At 41.9% G+C, this 19473-nt stretch overlaps 1 protein-coding gene across 22 annotated transcripts in view; it reads left to right on the forward strand.

Annotated features, from left to right (window-relative positions):
• The window catches only part of MAGI1 (membrane associated guanylate kinase, WW and PDZ domain containing 1), a 361904-nt gene that overhangs the window by 281700 nt on the left and 60731 nt on the right, over nucleotides 1-19473 (forward strand). For 8 of the 22 annotated variants that reach the window (XM_075513672.1, XM_075513674.1, XM_075513675.1 and 5 more), the window contains exons 4-10: nucleotides 323-529; nucleotides 3451-3661; nucleotides 7180-7262; nucleotides 10542-10580; nucleotides 15291-15348; nucleotides 17667-17755; nucleotides 18835-18927. In XM_075513672.1, coding sequence (XP_075369787.1) covers nucleotides 323-529; nucleotides 3451-3661; nucleotides 7180-7262; nucleotides 10542-10580; nucleotides 15291-15348; nucleotides 17667-17755; nucleotides 18835-18927 — 780 coding nt within the window. The remainder of the gene's footprint in view (nucleotides 1-322; nucleotides 530-3450; nucleotides 3662-7179; nucleotides 7263-10541; nucleotides 10581-15290; nucleotides 15349-17666; nucleotides 17756-18834; nucleotides 18928-19473) is intronic. The other 14 variants (XM_075513689.1, XM_075513690.1, XM_075513692.1 and 11 more) reach the window with 4 other exon arrangements.

The following is a 19473-nucleotide window of genomic DNA, read 5'->3' on the forward strand; positions in this document are numbered from 1 at the left end:
TTTTGCTATTCACCATGACTGCCTTTTGTTTTAGCCCTTGTACGCTCAGTGCACCTAAACAATGCAACTATTGCTTCTCCTTTTAGATTCAACAAGAATAACTTAAAAGGCAAGAACTATTTCCGTGTCTGCTCTAGAGATGAAATCTGGCCCCCCCCAAATGGGAATGGCGTGTGTTACTTTATTTATTTATTTACTTACTTACTTACTTACTTGTGGGGAGAGACAGAGATTTTAATGGAATGGAAAAGAAAATAAAATAGAAAACTTGCTGCTATAAACTGCTCTCTTTTGAAGATGCAAATGCGTTTCTATTGCCTAGGTAACTATTATGGAACGCCCAAGCCTCCCAGCCAGCCCCTCAGTGGGAAAGTGACTTCCACCGATGCTTTGCAAAACCTGCAGTCTGGCTCCAAGCAGTCGACTCCAAAGCGAACCAAGTCTTACAATGATATGCAAAATGCTGGCATAGTGCATACAGAGAATGAGGAAGAGGATGATGTACCTGAAATGAGCAGTAGCTTCACAGGTAAAACGAAAATATCACAGTCCATCAGTTATGATACATGGGGAAGATTTTTGGAGGGGGATTCTTTTGGGTTTTGTTTTTAATGGGTTTTCTGCAGACCTGTCAATCCCAGACAGAACTGGCCAACAACACTGGGATGGCAGGTGTCTGGGTGTGGACAATCACATGCATGGTTGTGTCTTCTAAAAAGGCCTTGTGGGATTGAACTTGATGAGAAAAAATGGGGAAAAGTTCAAATCCATTAGTTGCAGAAAGTTCAAGGAAGAGTTGAGCTATGGTTGACAGTTCCAGTCATTATAAACAGTATCAAATGGCTCAACCAGAATGCATTTGAAATTAATTATTGCTCCTTCCGAAACATGTTGCTCTCCTTTCCCCTTCCTTGCATCTAGAGATACCCGTCACATACAATTACTAGGTCGTCTTCTTCAAGGTACCTTCCAGCAAACCAAGGCCTGCTTGCTGCAGGAATTAAGTCTGAAGCATGGGTGCAAGCTCTCTATTTTTATGAAGGCCTTGTGTCCTGCTGAATAGAGATCTCGATCCCACCATGGCTACCTTTGAGCATTGGCTGAAAGATCACTGGAAACTTGCAATCTAAAGTCAAGTGCTGTGCAGGGAGATTCAGAGCAAAATACTATTGGACATCAGTTGAGTTTCCACAGAAATGAACTGGAAGTTTGTGAAGCTCTGAGGGGCAAGAGCTCTTTCCCATGTCTGCAATCCTAGTACTTGTTAGCGCTTAGAGCAGTACTTCCTCAGCTCAGCTTCAAACACTGAATTCATCTTCCTAGCTCCCTTTGAGGTAGGTACATAGCAAGCAGCATTATCCACACCTTCAACCCTTTCACAGCTGCTTGCTGTGGGTGCTCACCATCACTGGCACTTGATCCTTTGTCCTCTGGTCACTTCCTACCACCATGACAATTTTCCTTCCCAGCCTTGGACGAGTTGTAGGAGCTGTCATGCCAGTTCCTACCTGCCAAAGTCCTGGCTCTAACGTCTGTGTAGAGCTTTAAAAGGATTTAGGCTGAGATTTAATTTTGACCCTCTCTGGGCCAAACTGTCAAATGGCTTTGAGGGCTGTGCTCTGTTACACCTTTCTAACCCAAGTCACTCCTGGCTGGCCTAATCCCTCCCAGGCTGGAGTTTTTGTCTCTGCTTACCAGCTCCTTTACAAAGTTTTGCACCTAAGGGTGGTTTCTCACATGTTGTGACGTGGCAGCAACCTCAGCCCTTGTCACAGGATCTGATTTTGGGAGGAAGCTGGTGGGAGACGCTGTTTGACCTCCTTGCTGCGCGTCTCAGTTTGGTGCCCCTGAACTGACTCATTTCTCTTCCTTGTTTTCCTTCACAAGGTGAAATACTGGAAGGTGCAGCTCATTTGTCACAATGTTATCACACCCTGGCCCCTTGCCTCCATTAAATGGGCACAGAATCAAGAAAAGAGTTATTTCTCGTATACCAAAGTGATTCCTTATGCTTACTTCATATGTAAGTGTGCTAGCCATATTAAAAGGCTCCTGCTTCCTTAGAAGACTTCTCGATGACTTGTGTTTCCCAGACTTTGGCATGTTTACACTCGCAGGCTTAAGTTGGTGATGATTCATTCATGCTTCTTTATCTTGTCAGCTTCTACCTAAAAATATCAAATGCCAGGAAGGCTAGAAAGCAGGCAGCTGAGGGTACTGGTATAGTCCGGATCTTTTTCTTCCCTCCTCTCCCAGTGTATTAATTTCAGTATCTTGCCTTTTTGTAAAGGCAGCACGCAGACTAGAAATAGTGCAGGAGCTGCAGTTAACCGCCCCCCAAGCCAAGGCTGTGGGCTGTGGGTTGAGGATGTCAGTGGTCTCTGGTCTGGAGAGCGGAGGCGAGGTCTTGGCTGTGAAGCCCTTTCTGTCCCGCTGCTTGGGGACTTGGCAGAGTGTGACACTGCTCTCTCTGTCTTTTGCTCGGTGTGTTGCCTGCCGTGTGTACTGGAGACTGGCGGTCTCAGGTGATTTGGAAGTACTGCCATCGATTTTCAACACCTGCAAGAACCAAACAGAGAAAATCCCTTTGCTAGACACAGGCGTAATTCTAGAATTTGTCTGTTGTTGCCAAAACCTGTCTGTGAAAGAGTTAGGGGCACAGACCTGGTTTGTGCAGAGCATTTACTGTGATTAGGGGTGGAGGGAATGAGCAGCAGTGTTTCATGGATACAGCTCAAAACTGCATGGGTATAAGCATCAGAAAAGTTTCCTTAGAGGGAGAAGGGCCAGATACATCATAAAATACTCCTGAGTGACTTTGACTGGAAGGATACAGTGATGAGCCATGGAATAAACCTCCTCAGACAACTAGAACAGGCACTAATGAGCAGCAACGTGTGGACACATGGCGTAGTGCTGACATTTGTTTTAATTTTTAATTTAAAAAAACGCACCGCAGTAAAGACCTTCACCATTAGCTTGTTGACTTTGAGCTTCGGGCTACCTTCTGCACTTGTAAAAATCTCCCCTTTTGATAATTCTTCAAACAGGACATTTTGTTCTCCTAATCCCTGTCCCACAATTGGCACTGCGGGAGTGAACCTGTAAGCCTGCTCAGAAGCCCATTGAACTCATCTACATCAGTGAGCCCTGGCCTCAGACAGCTTGGAAGACTTTGGTACCTCAGCAGGGCCTATTAGAGCAAACACAGTAGCTGATCACAGCTTCTGATTTGCGCTGGCGAGGGTCTGGCTGGCAGAGTGTGTGTGGGCAAAGCAAGCTCGTCCCTGCTGGCAAGAAGACTGCAGAGTCTCTGCCCTCGGTTCATCTGTTGCTGTGTCTTGTGAATTAAAAAGCAAGGAGAGGAAAACTGTAAGGATAAACGCGGAGAAGGAAATGGAAGGAGAAAAAGACTGATTTTCAATTTATTTGTGCTTGTTTATTCTACAGCAGAGTCTGGTGACCAAGACGAGCATAATACGCATATTGTAAGAGAGACAGCCCCACCGTCCGCAATTGATAGCCACACCAACGTTCCCACCACGGAACCATCTCAGAACCTCCCTCAATACCTACCTCCTTCTGCCGAGGATAACCTAGGTCCTCTGCCGGAAAACTGGGAGATGGCCTACACCGAGAACGGAGAAGTCTATTTTATAGAGTAAAGCACATTTTTGTTGTTCTAATTCCATCTCTCTCTCTCTCTCTCTCTGGGCATAAGTAAACCTCCTTGGATGCATTTTGTGTGTGTATGTGTGCATATTAAATATTTAGCGTATACATTTATGTTGCAGAGCTGTAAGTTCTTTACTGCTTCTGAAGGGGTTTTGTATTTCCTGATTGGATTAACATCCAAATTACTTCTGAGTTCAAAGGCAGGGGGAATTGCTTGTTTTATGAGGGTAGTTACAAAAGCAACAAACACTTATAAAATATGACCAGTTGTTTTCACGGGTGGAATGAAAGCTCCTAATTGAAAGGGCTGAGACTTCATTTCTGGAGCCTGCCTCTGTGCATAATGCAGCAGAGAGAATTCCTCCGGATGTGTGCTCAGGTGGTAGCAGAGCCAGGGAATGGACTTTGTGTGTTGTCCTCTCATCAGAGCAAATGGGCCAAACGTGTTAACATGCTCCAGTGGTTTGCAGAAGGCATAGCTCAGTGCAGAGTAGGCACAGTAAGTTTGGAAAGGAAGAAGTACCTCGTGCTCTGCAGACTTTGCCAAAGAGCTGAGTGCTGTCAGCAGTTTTATGATGATATTGATTTTTTCATGCCATAAATAATAGTCTCTAATTATACTTGTCTAGATTTATTGAGATAGGAGTAACTTATAAAATGGGACCTGTTAGTGGAAGAGATTTCTTGCACAGAGTTTAGCTAGGCATTAAAATTCAATTAGCTTTTGAAACTCAAGCCCTTAGCTGCCCAACTAGAGGAAGGGGATGAAGAATTGATTTGGGATTTGATGGCCTGTTTAATGCGGTCTTGGAAACTGAGATCCTCTGGCTGCGCACCAGAAGCCAGTAGCCAGTTAGTACAGAAGAACCTCCTCTGCTAATGCCCCTTTTTGGTACTCCGGAGAATCACGCTGGATTAGGGCAGTGAGGGGAGCAGTCCTGCTCCGTCATCAGGAGAGGGGACTTTTGGACGGGGCCAAGGAAAGGTTCATCAGAGCAGGTTTTCCCTTGGCTGCAATGGCAAGGGAACACATCAGAGAAGGGTGCCAGAAGGTCTGAGTGGCTGGGAGGACTGAGAGCACCGCAGCAGCTCTTCACCAGCTGGGAGAGGGCTGCTGTAAAAACGGCCATTTTCCAGGGTGCTCTCAATTACCTGAAGAGGCTCCACCAACCCCCTAGCGTAAGCCAAAGTCTAGAAGGCACAATGCAAATTCTCATCAGCTGCATATCAGATGAAACTGAAATGTGTTCATTATCCCAAACACGGTATTCTGCCCCTCATTATGTCCTCAGGGTGCCTCATTCTGTGACGTACTTTCTGGCTTTAATGTATATAACACAGCCTGAGTAATAGCCCATCCAGCCTGCCATTTTCCTCCCTGAAGGAGGACAGATGATGAGCACTAAATGCTGCCCAAGCAGCCGGTTGCTCGCTTTTTTGTCCACACGTGGGTCCCTGCTATCCTTCCTTACAGGTGCTTCAGCAAGGGGTTCTGCTGCTGCCACCAATTTCCCCAAAACCCGTCCCCATCGCTGCTGTAGTCTCTACGTGCATGTGTTCTCTTAGCAATGCAGGACTGTAGCACCTTAAAAAATTTCTTAGACCTTTTGCAGGAGAATCATATGTGTGGTGGAAAAATATAGCCTGCATACACGGCTGTCTGTCTGACGTGAAAATCTGGTAGCATACCAACTGCTTCCTTCCCTGCAGTGCAGATTGACCATTTTGAGGATACATACGCACAGGGGGTGATTTTTGTGCAAGAATGTGTTAGTGTGGATGCAGCACTGAATGACTGCAGTTCTATTAATTCTAAGGACACCCTGAGCCTAGAAACAATTTAGTTTGATTTGTATCAAATTAAGAGAGCAAGCTAATGAGCTGTGTGGACCCAAGCTGGCTTAGATGTCTGTACTGTCATCTACAGCGCTTTGGGTTATCAAGTCAGGGTGCTGAAGGGAACAGTATGGGAGCATCTGAGCTGCTTGCACAGAACCGGCACAGGTCCAGTGGGGCCAGGGCTGCGTGTCGGATAACCGATCCTGATGGCCTGTAGCTGAAGCAATTTGGCTCTTGAGATATGTTTCTCTGGTGCTTTAATTGGGATTTTCATTACCCAAAGTATCGCAGTCCCTCATTACCCTGCATGTAGATCTATGTATGTTACAGGTCTAACACGACCCTGTCCCGCTGAGGGTACAATCTGAAAGGTGTTGCTAAATTTTTTGTGCCTCAGCAAACCACACTGTTGTGAGCCTTTGGTGAGCGAGACAAGAAATATGCAAATATTTCATTGCTCTCCTCCCACCGCCCTCTTTCTCAGCTAGACTACAGACTTTCTTATTTATAAGTTGGCAGAACCCCTCTGCTTTATTGCTGTTCATTTGCCTGAGTTGCTGAATTTCTGCTATTCAGTTTTCTAGTTGGCGATTAATTGCTCTGAAGCATACAAAAGGATTAAATGCATTTGCTCGTCCTGCCTTGGGAGGGCTCAGTAGTAGGATGTGTAAAACAAGGACCTTTTATTTACGCGCTCAGATCCTAGGAGCAGGGCAGTCCCCTCTTCTTGCAGTAAAATACAAGTTTGCCGGTCAGTTGTTAGTTCCTCAGGGATCATAGCCCTCATTACAGCATTTCCAGCTTCGTGAGACTGTTGTGAGGCTAAGGTTAAGTTTGTAAACCTCTCTGAGACCTTGAAGAAGTAAATAGCATTACTACAGTATTGAAACTTAAAACTGTTAAGTGGTGTTAAAGGCTAAGCTAGATAAATGATATCCCAGGGACTGGAGCGCTATCTTTGCAGGTTATGTCTAAGATGATGTCAGGTTGTAGAAGAGGCATTATATTACAAGATTGTTTCCGTATGCAAATGAAATGATGGGAGAAAATAATTTCTAGAAAAATGTATTTTAAGCCTGTTTACTATGCAGCCTTCACCGCTGGGACTGGCATCACGATACTGTCAGGGCACTTCTAGAAAGGAAGAGTTGAAAGTAAAGCTGTTCAACTTCCATCAAAGTCTTTGACAGAACATTTTTATTTGTGTAATTAAAAAGTTTTCACTGGAAACTTGGTTTTGACTAATGCATGGGTCAAATCTAGACAAACGTCAAAGGTCTTTTGCAGCAATAAAGGTCACTGCATGGTTTAGGGAGGAAGGAAAACTTCTGTCTTTTTGACAGGAGGCAAATGGATCAAAGCTCCTGGAATTAAGAAACAAACCACCAAGGAAATTAATATTATAATATTGCAGTTTTCACATGCATCCTTCAGTCAGGAATGCTAATCTGTATATTTTCACTTTTCACCTTTGTGTTTTCAATGCCAAGATTCTTGTGATTTGGTAGACTAGTTTGCAAAACATCAAATTGTAATGCCGTTTCTCCTGAAGCGAAAGTATGCCTTCAGGTCTGTTGAATAACAAAGAGGATATATACTTTTATGTCACTGATACTTCAGCTCTGCGTTATTAACAAAGGTCATATTTCCATTTTTGGTTTCCAGCCATAACACAAAAACAACATCTTGGCTAGATCCACGGTGCCTGAACAAACAGCAGAAGCCTCTAGAAGAATGTGAAGATGATGGTAAGGGACTGAAAATAGTGAGATAATAATGTGTTTGGTCCATTCCTAGGTGCCTTTCTTCCTTTCCTTTTCCCCTTTCTGATAACCTGTGTTCAGAAATACTTAGGAAAAAAACCCCCAACGTTTATTAATAAGTGCATAGATACAATATCCGTTACGTTGTAAAATCACTGTCTGTGTATGCAAGATAGCTATTGAGATGGCAGATCGTTTAATAAAAATCAACCAGGTGCTAGAAGTAAGAGGCCTCTGTTTTTGCAAAGGCATTTGAATAGTCACTGATGCTGAACAAGACTCAAAGCTTTCTAACATGTTCACTCCTTGGATCGCTGTGTAGGAGGAAAGCAACTGAGTCTCTGCGTGCTCCATTGTGCAACCACCTGCTTTACATGAATTTGAAATAATTATGTTGTTATTTCCTTGTTTGAGCAGAAATAACTCAATTGCTTCACTTCTACTGTTAAATTCTGACAGTCCATTTAGTGTTATGATTGCTGAAAACAAATTCCATTTGAAAGTGTAGATGTTTGCCACTGAAAATTTACACTGATGTAATTTTGTATTCCTTGAGATGTTGGAAATGCAAGCCACTGTCCAATTTAGAGCAGCCAAATGCAGGACTGTTAAAGGAGGTTCCTTCCCTGCATCCTTTAGGAGATGCTGGAAGAAAAAGGGAATCATGATGAAAATAACTTAAATGTTTGGGAAAACCTGTGTGGAAATTTTGGTCTACTGACCAGGAAAGGCGATAGTGTTCTAATGCATAATCTTGGCTAGTACAATGTTATCATGGTAGACATATCTTAAAAATGGAAGGGTTTACTTCATCAGTGTTGGTGCTGTCCTTGTAAAATTAGTTTTCGTGGTATGATTATCCTCCTACTGGTGTGAGTCAGCTCAATAAGAGTTATGATTTTACTTCAGAAAAGGATCAACTCACTTCATCCCTTTTATACTGGTAGGTTCAAATCTGGCCTCCAGAACTACTGTTACTATTTTTGCACATGCAGTTTTTCAACCTCTCCTTCCTTTCACATGTGAGATTTTGCAGGATGTGAGAATTTGCCCGTGCAGCCTTCTCTGCCATGATGAAGCAGGTCACCAACTTCTTAGTGCACAATGCAGCATGCACCCAGACCACAAGGATGTGCAAAGCCCAGGCAAAAACTGAGCATACCGAGCCGATGCCTGCTTCAGATCTTTAGCAACTGGCATCATCTGTCAAGGAGCAAGTGGAGGGAGCTGGATTAATGAAGGCCTTGCTCTGCGCCTAAAAATGGATATGTCAGTGGGTAATCAGGACTGGAACAAAATTAAATAATAGCATATGCAGGCAGAGCTCCCTCCTCCTTGCAGTTAAGCATTGCTGGCAATTGAGAGAGGAGGTTGCTAAATCTCAGCACAAGCTTTCCTCTTTCAGAAGGTAGTTTTCCCTGAAGCACAACTTCTGTCCTGGCTTTCTCTACCAGCAAGACTCCCACTACATCGATAGCCCCGGCGATGCCAACAAGCGGCACGTGCTGCTGTGGGTCAGTGTGCCCCGCGCTGTGCTCTGAGACAGGGCAAGGACCAGCCCGTAGGATGTCAACAGCAGGTGGATGAGCTCCTCTGTTGAACAGTTTTAAGTCTCCTCTCAGAAGGGAAAGTCTTTCAAGCCTCTTGTCTTCTTAGCAATTATAAAACAAGCATTGGGATAATTTATTTAATTGGGATTAGAAACATACAGCTGGGTAATTTTTTTGTATTCAACTAAATTCATAATTTTACAGAGTAGTGGCATTTTTGTTTGTCAGGTCCTTAAAATCAGCTAATTTCATCTTCCCCACACCCCTTCACTTCATTCACTAAGTTGCTCATTAATGAATATTTTTAACATTCAGTACTTAAACCAGTTGCTTCATAGGTACAGCAGTGCACTGCACTGTTTTGCTTGGCTGCTCTGATCTTGGTTTGCACATAAGAATAATTATATTTTAGAAAACAATGTGAGCACAAAGAAGAGAAAAGGTTATTTTTACTGTGTCATAGAAGTTGGACATTTTTTGGCAAGGGTCACTGTTGGGAGTATTTCCACGGAAGTCAGGGGGACTCCTCCTCTGTTTCGTTTGTCGTGTGTGTGTGCGCGTGCGTTTTCTGGCTCGATCCCATCCTGTTTGTGGTTTTTCAAATGTTAGATGTCGTTTCAGATTTGTTTGGGTGCAGTTGCCTTGTGGTTTTTTCTTTGTCGGGATACATGTCCCTAACAAGTTTTTGGTCGTTTCCAGTTTAGGCTGTCAAAGGAAATTGCAATTCATATTTCACGCTAATGGTCCTAAACAACTGTTTTGGTAGAATATATTGCAAACAGGTCACGGAAGTGTTTTTTTAGGTGTCCAAATTTTCAAAAGCAATGCTGTAACACTACCTTTTCTGTTTGCTTCTATCATTCATTTATGTGGCTTATACTTTACTGTATTAGGTCCAAGATTGTTTTTACCATCTTTGTTCTGGTTTTGTCATCATCTTTCATTTTCAGACTGCATTATTATTATTTATAGGCTAAGCAATACTTTAATCATCTGTGTCACTGTTAACTTATGAATATGGAGCACATAATGATAAATGGAGCAACAGTGAATATTGATGGCTTTGTGTGTTTGAAAAATTATGTGATCTTTGTCCCAGGTGCCCCGCTAAAACTGGTGCTTTCCTGTATATGCCTCACCAGTGCATCTGGACTTCGGTGTGGGCCTGTGACTCCAGTTAAACAAGGCGCTTCGCTTCGTGTCTATCTTAAATCATCTGAGTAATTACAGTGAAGTCAATTGGACCTTGTATGACCATAAATTTAGGTACTTTCTTGAAAACCTTGCTACATTAGTTCTTATTTAGATGCAAGGTTTTCCTCTCAGATTTCTTCATTGGTATTCAGGCCTGGCCTACTGATAGATCTGTGTGTCTACAGAACAGATTGCAAAGGTCGGACCATACAGATCTGAGGGAAAAGCTTCACTACAGTGAGAACACCACAAATGTATTACTTTGCCATATCAAACTGTGGCATGGAAGGTAGTCAATTGATACAGATTTTTTGAGAATGCGAGAACCAGTTCTTTCATTATCTACATCAGATCCATCAATATTCTGATCACTAAAGTGTGATAAATGGAAAGCTTGGGCTCGGTCTGTAGAAAAGTAGTGCTGGTTCTGCTGTTTGCTGTAGGGAATTTCTTGCTTGGTGCTGGTATCTGAAATTTTCTTTTAATTTTTTCTGTCTCATTTACTGCTCTTCCCTTGGAGAAGAAGGGGTACACACGGAGGAACTGGACAGTGAACTAGGTAAATCATCCATCTCTCGTTTTGATGTTTGACTTCAACTGCACTGTTTTAAGCCTTTAATTACTTACTTTCTCCTTTGTATCATTTTGCATCTTTCAGTTTTTTTTATTTCAACAAGCCTAATTTATCAGCAGAACTTCCCTAGCACACAAAGCATTAACCTTCCCCTAGCTTCAGATCTACAGTGTTTTTCTTACTGGTTCAGAGTTTGAAGAAGGCTGGAGAGCCTTCATCTTACAAAGTTTGTTCCAAGTTGCTTCCTCCTGGACCCTGCAGAAGTCAGGGGCTTTTCCATTGGCATCACTGGCTCCAGGAGAAAGCTTATAGATGCCAAAGTTGAAACCAAGTAGCTAATGATGCTTTTTTCATTGGGGCCAAAGTCATTTCCCAGACAAGAGAAGCCAAGTGTGATTTAGAAAGTTTAAGAATTACATAGGATGCTTCTGCTGAGCTTGTGAATGAAACAGCAGAAAATTTTGCCTCAGTAGGTGATTTTATAAACAGATGATTTTCGATGATGTGGTACACTTTTATTTGCTGCATCTTTTTGTGAAGAATGCTGTCTTGATATCTAATCTCAGCGGTGCTCATTCTGTTTATACTGCTGGTGGAGGTAGTTGTTATTTGTGTTCAGCTATGCTCTAGTGCACTTGGAAAGCTGAAAGGCATAAGAGGTTGCATAGGATTTTATTTCCACTAGGTCTATTATTGCTTTTAAAGAGGACTGTATTTACAGTTTATAGTTCTGTGTACTGGAGGATTGTATTACCAGAGAATTAACCTCTGGTTTCTGTAATGACTTGCAAGTGTATTCTGCTTCCCGCTTCTGTGTGATGGATACAGCATCAGCAGCCAGCAGCTATTGAGTGGACTTTTAACACTACTCCAGGAACTGTTCTTCTGGATAATATGCCTGGAATAATGTTGGAGGCTTAACTACTTTTAGTGCAAGAATTTGAAAGAAATGACGATTTAAAGAAGAATGCAGTCACTTTAGTGGTACATCAGCATTATGCGCAGCTCATACAAATAATCAGCAGCACACTAAGTAACATCAGAAGTAGGTGGATGCACACCAAGAACCTGCAAAGATTTCTCATGAAGGTCTTCACAAAGGGTGACTTAAAATAAGAGAGAGATTAAAAAAAGGCAAATTTAAAGGCAATAATGAAATGGAAATGTTCCCTTCTTTCAGTCTTATATCAGGATCTAGTGCAAGAGGAGAGCAGAAAAAATAGATGCAGGGAAACTCATTAATTGATAAGCCTGACCCCAGTTCTGCAGGCACTTACATACACAAGTGTTTTGCTCGAACATCATGAGATGTTCTTCCCTTTGTTTTAATGCAGATAAGCTTTATTGAGCTCCCAGCCCATCGATATACTGTTGAGATTTGCAAATGTTGCAGTGTAAAGAAAGACATTTTCAAATGGCTCAGTTGGTTACAGCAACGTTAGGGAGGGGGCATGAAAACATATTGCCTATTCATATAAGATTCTATATCACACCGGATCTTACTGACACCGGGTTGCTGATTTCACGTGAGAATCCCGATTAATAGATAACCTGGTCCTTCAGCTACCGGCTCGGCAAGCAGGAACTGAGACACCATGACCAGTCACCATTCAGAGCTTACACCTCCAAGCGTATCCGTACCCTCGCTAACCATACTTATGTTTAGTATAAACTGGTTGTTGCCAGATATTTACTCCTTAGTTTTTTAACAGTTTCCTTTCTAAATATAAGAAAATTAAAACTTGAAGCATTTGCACAACTTCTTGTTTTCCAAAGTGGATTGAATATGGAGTAATAGGTCACCTCTCTTTTAAGAGAAGGTTATACGAAGGGCACATAAATTTAATCTTTGAAGTAGAATGTGACATACCCTGGGGCAGGTCCTCCTGGACTCACAGGGAGCAGTAAAAGCTGAGTATCCTGAAGTCACCTCCAGCCCCTTTATAGTGATGCATAGGTGCAACTAAAATCCCTGGTGATTGGAGAAGTTCTTTTTTAGGAATTCATCCATCCCCTCTGTAGGGTTGGATACTAAACAAGAGCATCTCAGTAGGAATCCATGTATTTACCCCAGGCTTAAAAGTGTAAAATTGGATATTTGTCCATTGAATTTACCTGCTGACAAATGCTCTGAGACTGCAGTGCTGCATGGATGTACCAAAATAAAAACCATATGGCTCACTCAGACTGCTAATGATGCAAAATGTTTTTGGAAATCTTATATTTGTAATAAAATCTAATGCTGTGGGTCATCTTCGGTTTGGCAGGAGAGATAGAGAAGGGAGATGAATAATTTAAAGCCACTGAGAAGCCAGACTGTGCAACATGGCTATGGAGAATATTGCCTTTTGTTTTAGAGAAATTTCAGAGCTTTTTAGAAGTTGGAAAGCACATCTACGTAATCAACAAGTAATGTGTTGAAAGCTGTAGTTTTGTGTATTGTAACTTCCAAAAACATAGAAATGTGTCCCTTAAATGGAAAGCTGCATAGATGGAAAACTGGAAAGATTTTGGCACAATACCAGTTTTGGGGTTAGGAAAGCGCTGGCTTTCTGACCTTCCGTGAAAATTCTTTAAAAGAAAAGAAAAAATAAAATTTAATAGCAAAACTTTTTGTGAACAAAAGAAAAGCAAAACATTTTTGTTTGAGCTTTAAAAATCAAAACCATGTAGTAGTCCAAAATAAGTAAAAGATATTTAGCAGGAAAAAGTGTGGAAAACTCATTTTAAGGCATTTGTGCATTACTTCTCCCTTCCCCTATTAATTTTTTTTTTTCTTCCACCCCAGCTTGGTCTCTTTACCATTCTACTTTCACCATAGTGCAAAGAATTAAATGGCTGTCACAACTTGCGATTTTCCTGATTGTATGCTAGGTCTTAATTTAATTACACTGAAACTCTTTAAGCCAGTCCCACAGTGTTTTCACCATATGGGACTCCTTTGCAAACCTGAGAGCTCCCTTTGCGAAAAGACTTTCAATATTGGCCTCTAGTTTTCTAACTTTTTCTCACATACACTTGCACGGTGTAAAGGAATATCTGTTTCTGAAGCGTTCCTTTCAGATTGATCTGCTGATAAAATTGTGGAGTATTTTCATGCCCGGAAGTTAGCACTGGCTTGCATTTAATTGCTTATGTCTCAAGGAATCCAAAGATGTTAAACCCAATAAGGATAAAATAATGATAAGAATGGAAAACCTACCTTATATCTGCAAATAAGGGACATGTGGAGCAAAAACCATGAAAATCGATTTCATCTGTTCTCCAGCCAATTCTGAACACAAACATAAACTTTGAGTAATTAGTCCATGTGTGTTTGTATAGATACTGTTCATCTCCAGTCTGGAGATACTTCTATCCTTATGGCAACATAGCTGAAATCTATAAATGCAGAACTAGATAGTTACACTTATTCTAATTAATGGGCCATTGTTGATTGTATTGGCTCAACCATTGATGCCATTAATGAAAATAATCTTTACATTTGATAATAAATGAACATAGATTATTTGCTATCAGTCTTGTCAATTTAGTGATAAATTTTGAGGAATTATTTTGCATGGAATATTTGAACTTGTGCTATCTGACAAGGGCTTTTTTCATGATTATTATCTTTATTTAAATGAATGTGCAGAGTCTGGGGCAAGGACCACACTTGCCCAGTCCATAGCATGGTGGAGCCTTCTTTTGAGTTGATTCACAGTATTACACAAACACACCAGTCTGTATTGTTAATAGGATGATTATTTCCGTATCCACAGCCAACGGGAACATTGTGTTTAAATGAGTGGGACAAGGATCAGGCCCTTAAGTAATACATACAGCTTTAATAACCCTCAGTTGGATGCTGAAGTGATTTTATTACATTCACTAATTATAGTTAAAGTACTATGTGCAGTCTAGAAAATCAACAGGAACAAAAGTGGATACATTTCCAAATGTTAATTTCATCTTCAGAACTGTTTTTTGTTAATTATGCTAATTAAAAAAGGAAATCTCTGTTACATGTGATTATGGCAATATGTGTTCTTACATTAAGTGCTGTGCAGTGAAATACATCTGTGTATGCCAGCCCCACTTGGGTGGATTCCATATGCCAGGCGTTTATGTTGAACTCAGTTTGTCCTGTTTCAAGATGCACTTTTGCATTGGGCTCATGAATGAGCGATGCAGTGTAAATCCCTAAGAAAGGAATCAAAAGAAACTTTTTTCAGCAGCGGTGAGCATAAATGGCTCGGCCCTGGTACAGGAGGTGAAAGTGGTCTCTCTGTTAGTGTGCTACAATTGTTTGCCATAATCTCACCCATCTTCATATGCTGGCGTTAAAATGCCTCTGGCCTGTTGCCTGCATCGACTTCCACTGCAGTGCCTCCCATCCAGAGCCACGATGGTCAAACCAGGAGCATACTTGAGGCACTCCCAGAAAGGAAATTTATTGATCACTTGTTCATTTAATGCAAAAAGCAAATCTAAAATTGACTGGCATGGGCATCTTCCCACTGATTTGCTAACCCAGCACTGGTGGGACAAGCTATGATGTTGGTCCCGTGCTATGCCAGCCTTTAAAAGGAGGCTGTGATTGTTCTGAAAAGTGTTCAAAGCAAAGTCTGAGCTACTGATGAGTTTTGCACGCTGAGCAGGACCTGTCAGAAAAAACTTCATTGGAGGCTTCAGTAATGCTTTTTCTATTTCCAGAGTTGCCTGCTGGTTGGGAGAAAATTGAGGATCCCGTATATGGTGTCTACTATGTAGAGTAAGTGCTGCTCTCTGGCTCTGGTGTGGCTGTCGGGTGGAGGAAGGCTTTTCTCTGCAGCGGTCTGTGTGCTTTCTTGGTAGCACCTCATACCGAGGAGGAGGAGATGCTGGCCCCTGTGCAGGCTGGGGGATGCCATAGGGGCTGGGAGAGGGAACCCTGCCTTGCCATTCCCTGGTGGGCTCTCGCAGCAGCACCCTGGGGTGAGGGTGGCTCAAGGGAGACAGGGCACCCCAGGCAAGCTCCAGGGGTGAGCTCAGGGGAGACAGGAGCACCCCTGGGTCAGGGCGTGCAGAAGCCCCAGCACCTCACAAAATACTTTTATCCGGAGGACATTAACAAGTCTGCAACTAACTGAGCTCAATCCCCTTCGTATAGTGCTATGATCAAAATATGAGTGTGCAAAGCAGAGCACCAATTCAGTTACAAGTCAGAAGACACTCAAAAGGAGGAATGGACGAGCCTGTGTGACCAAACAGCCACGGCAGAGGTTCTTGCATCAGACTGTGTTGTTGTGAATAAAATTACAGGTTTAATGGGACTCTCTCCAGAATTAGAACAGCTTCTTCTTTATCTAGATGTCAGATCGCTCCCTTGGGAAACCAGAGATCTGAGTTTTGTTTCATCACTGACCCCATAAAATGAATTTTTAATTATGTGTATACTCCTGTCTAGTAGGATGGCTTATGATAGCCCTCAGAATAGACATGGAATACAGTTTCTGTCTGCTTTGGTTCATTTCTGACCCCACCATCTGTGCCTAGGGAAACAAGGTTAGCAAACTGTGTAATTAAGGCTTGACATTTATTTACCAAAGACATCAAGAATATTTTTCGGCTATTAAATGCCATGCCAAGAAGTCTTTACAGCATTTTTTCCTGTCACTTTATATATACATGCCCGTTAGTTTTGTGGCACTCCTTAGTGATGAAATTAAATAGAAAAGTAACATCAATGAGACATAAGTTTATTTTACTTGCTATCTATAAGCTAGCAAGATGGTTATAATTTAAGCATTTGTCTCTGTCCCTTCCAATTCAGGCACTCTATTATTGCATAATAGTTTTTACTGAGAAACAACTATATCATGAAAAAGTTTATATCATTTTAAAAGTAGTTATTTTTTCTTAACTTTCTGAAGATGTCTTGAAATGGGAAATCTTTTACAGAACTCATTAACTTGTTTTTATTTAATTAGTTAAATATTTTTCCAGTGATTTAATATTGAACTTTAGCAGAAAAAATTCTGAACATAACTAGCTAGAGTGCTTCTATCGTAATTACTTGAAAAAGTGGTTATTTGTTCATTTGGGGGGGAGTGTGATAAAGACACATGGGACAAGAGACAATAAAATAGCAATTTCTTAATGGTAAACTTTGCTTTGGATACAAAGATGGGCTTTAAGCTAATGTAATTTTCTAAGGTCTACCTGCTCTTCTGCTATAGCAAAATCACTATTGAAAAATTGCTCCTGAACAGTTGATGAGCAGCTCATCTCAGCTGCAGCCTTCAGCTGCAGAGAGTCCCCAGACCTGCCCTCACCTCCCTGGCATCTGTGGCTGGTGTTCGTCGTTTGGTTTCCTAAAATGGTTAATCCTCTGCGGAGTGCATTGCTTGTCTGCTATGTTTGGGGCTGGGCTGCTTTTTTTCCTTTTCCTGAGATTGGTAAGAAGTATTGGCTCTAAACATCTCATACGGGTCAAAAGCTGCCTAATGGTGGCCCTCCAAGGAGGACACCTGAAGTTTCACCAAATGCTGGTTTCCACTGGGAGTATTCGCTGGTGGCTGATTCTGAATATATTTTGATCCATTTGGAGCCCAGCTTTTCAGCTCATAGCCTGCATCCCCACAGATATTTTTAAGACACCCTGTTAATAGTGTTCATTGATCAGATAGCTGATAGATGTTACCAGTCGTTGGGTTTTGGTTTGGGTTGTTTTTTTTTTTTTAACTTCAGTGAGCCAGAGAATGACTGTACCTCTGGGAATCTGATTAAAGCAGGGATGATATAGGCCTGTCTTTTAAAATGCAGTCAGAGCGCCTTTTCTGCTTTAATCTCATTTTTCACAGATAGATCACTACTTTAATGTACTTGAAGGAATAAGCCATTCCTACTCAAGACATCATATCAATACTGGAATCTGCTTGTTTTCCTAAATATGCTTTTTGGCACGACTAGGTGAGTCTTGCTCCAAAGGCACTGCTGTTGGGTTTGTTTGGTATTTTACTCCTTTCCTCAGAGGATTTTCATGCCTGGCTGTCATTCCTGCTTGTCGCATAAAGGGTTTCCTAATTTATTGCTCTCTTTCATCTTCAGCCACATCAACCGGAAGACACAGTATGAAAACCCAGTTCTTGAAGCAAAGAGGAAGAAACAGCTTGAGCAACAGCAACAGCCACCAGAAGGTTGGCACCACCGAGGGCATGATGGTTGGGGTTTTCTGAGGGAACGTGCCTTCCCTCGCCTTGGCAGCACCACGCCAATCTGTTTGTCCTTCCGTCTGTGGCCTTAGTGTTTAAAGGCAAAATGACATGCATTGCATATGCCCTTCACATAAGATGCAGCAAAGGAGAAAATCTAAACCATATAACCACTTAAACATAGTAGCTTTCACCCCTGTTAAAGGGAAGAGATTTTTCTTTTAATGTCCTTTATTTCTGGAAAGTTTCTAGGCTTCCCAGAAACAATTAAAACACACGTTTTCCTCTTTAATCTGCTCCATCAAGTTACTCACTGTAGCTGGTGTTGTTCCAGTCTGCGTTGGGACTCATAGGCTATTGAAGGGGATGAGGGGTGAGCATTTACACGTGCACTAGAGAAACCCTTCTGCATGAGAGGCTTCTTAACCCAAGACCTTTGGATGTTGTCAAGCTCTAACATCTGAAGTAATTTCATTATATTAAAACACTTTTTTTTTTTCTTTTCCTTTTTTCCCCCCTTTTTTTCTTTTTTTCTTTCTTTCTTTCTTTCTTTCTTTCTTTCTTTCCTTTTTTTTTTTCTTTAAATGCAGCCCAACTGCATTGAGGGGCCTGTGGCATTTGGGTTTGTTTTGGTACCTCTGTAGCTTTCACACCAAGTTATTTTGCAACAGTTGTTATCGAAGGGGAAAATAATTTAGGCTTCAACATTCCTCCTGCAGCCTCATTGCCCACAACATCAGCTCTTCTACTTAGATGCCATGAGTGCCATGGTGAATAGATTTCATATAAATGTTGAGACTTAGATGCAAATCAAGTCCCAAGTTTGAGTGTGAGGTAGGGTGTCCCAGCAGATGGATCAGTTGACCTGGACATAGAGGGTCCTCCAGAATTGGTTTTTGAACATCCCATTCATTTTATTCCCTCTCTCCGTGACTCTGTTTCCTCTCTTGCCTTGCTTTTCACGTCTCCTCTGCTTGAACCCCACACTCCCAGTGTGTGTGTATGTGCAGGAGCTCACAGTGCTGTTGTGAAACAAGTAACATTTCCCTCTCTGCCCTCTCTAGAATGGACAGAGGAGTGTCCATCTCTCCCACCACCCGCTGCTCCAAACCATGTTTCAAACAACCAGGAGGCAGTTCGGGAAGCACCAGTGCAAGGTAACAACCTTGTTAAACCAGTTGTAAAAGTACAACAAGGTTTTTTTCCTGAGAATGAAATTCCCTCAGCCACCAGCAAAGGGAGTATCTCCATGACTAGTGTCACACACCAGGGCACGTGCCTGCATATCTGAATTCCTATAGATTTTGAGACTAGTTGTTTCGAGACCACATTTGTTGCCAAATGCAAGAGGCAAATGAGATTGCCTGCATCAAAAAAGGATTGTGGCTATTCTCTGTGTAGTGTTCCAAGTCCTTTAAAAAGGCGAGGTGAACACATGAGTTACAACATTGGTGGGATTTAACAGCAGCTGCGGTGGATGCAAGTGCAAGTAGGAGGAGACCCTTTTCTACAGAGCTGTATGGACATGCAAGGATTAGGCTTTTACACCTTCTAAACTCTACTGAGTTTAGAATGTGGCTCTTATTATAAGATCTAGCGCAGAGATTTCTTTCTGTTCTCGTAGGTCAACATTCCCTCCCAAAAAGCAGAACAAAATCTCACCATGTTGCACTGTGATTAAGACACAGAAATGCATTAACATG

Source organism: Mycteria americana, chromosome 11, assembly GCF_035582795.1.
Source record: "Mycteria americana isolate JAX WOST 10 ecotype Jacksonville Zoo and Gardens chromosome 11, USCA_MyAme_1.0, whole genome shotgun sequence".
Classification (NCBI taxonomy): domain Eukaryota; kingdom Metazoa; phylum Chordata; class Aves; order Ciconiiformes; family Ciconiidae; genus Mycteria; species Mycteria americana.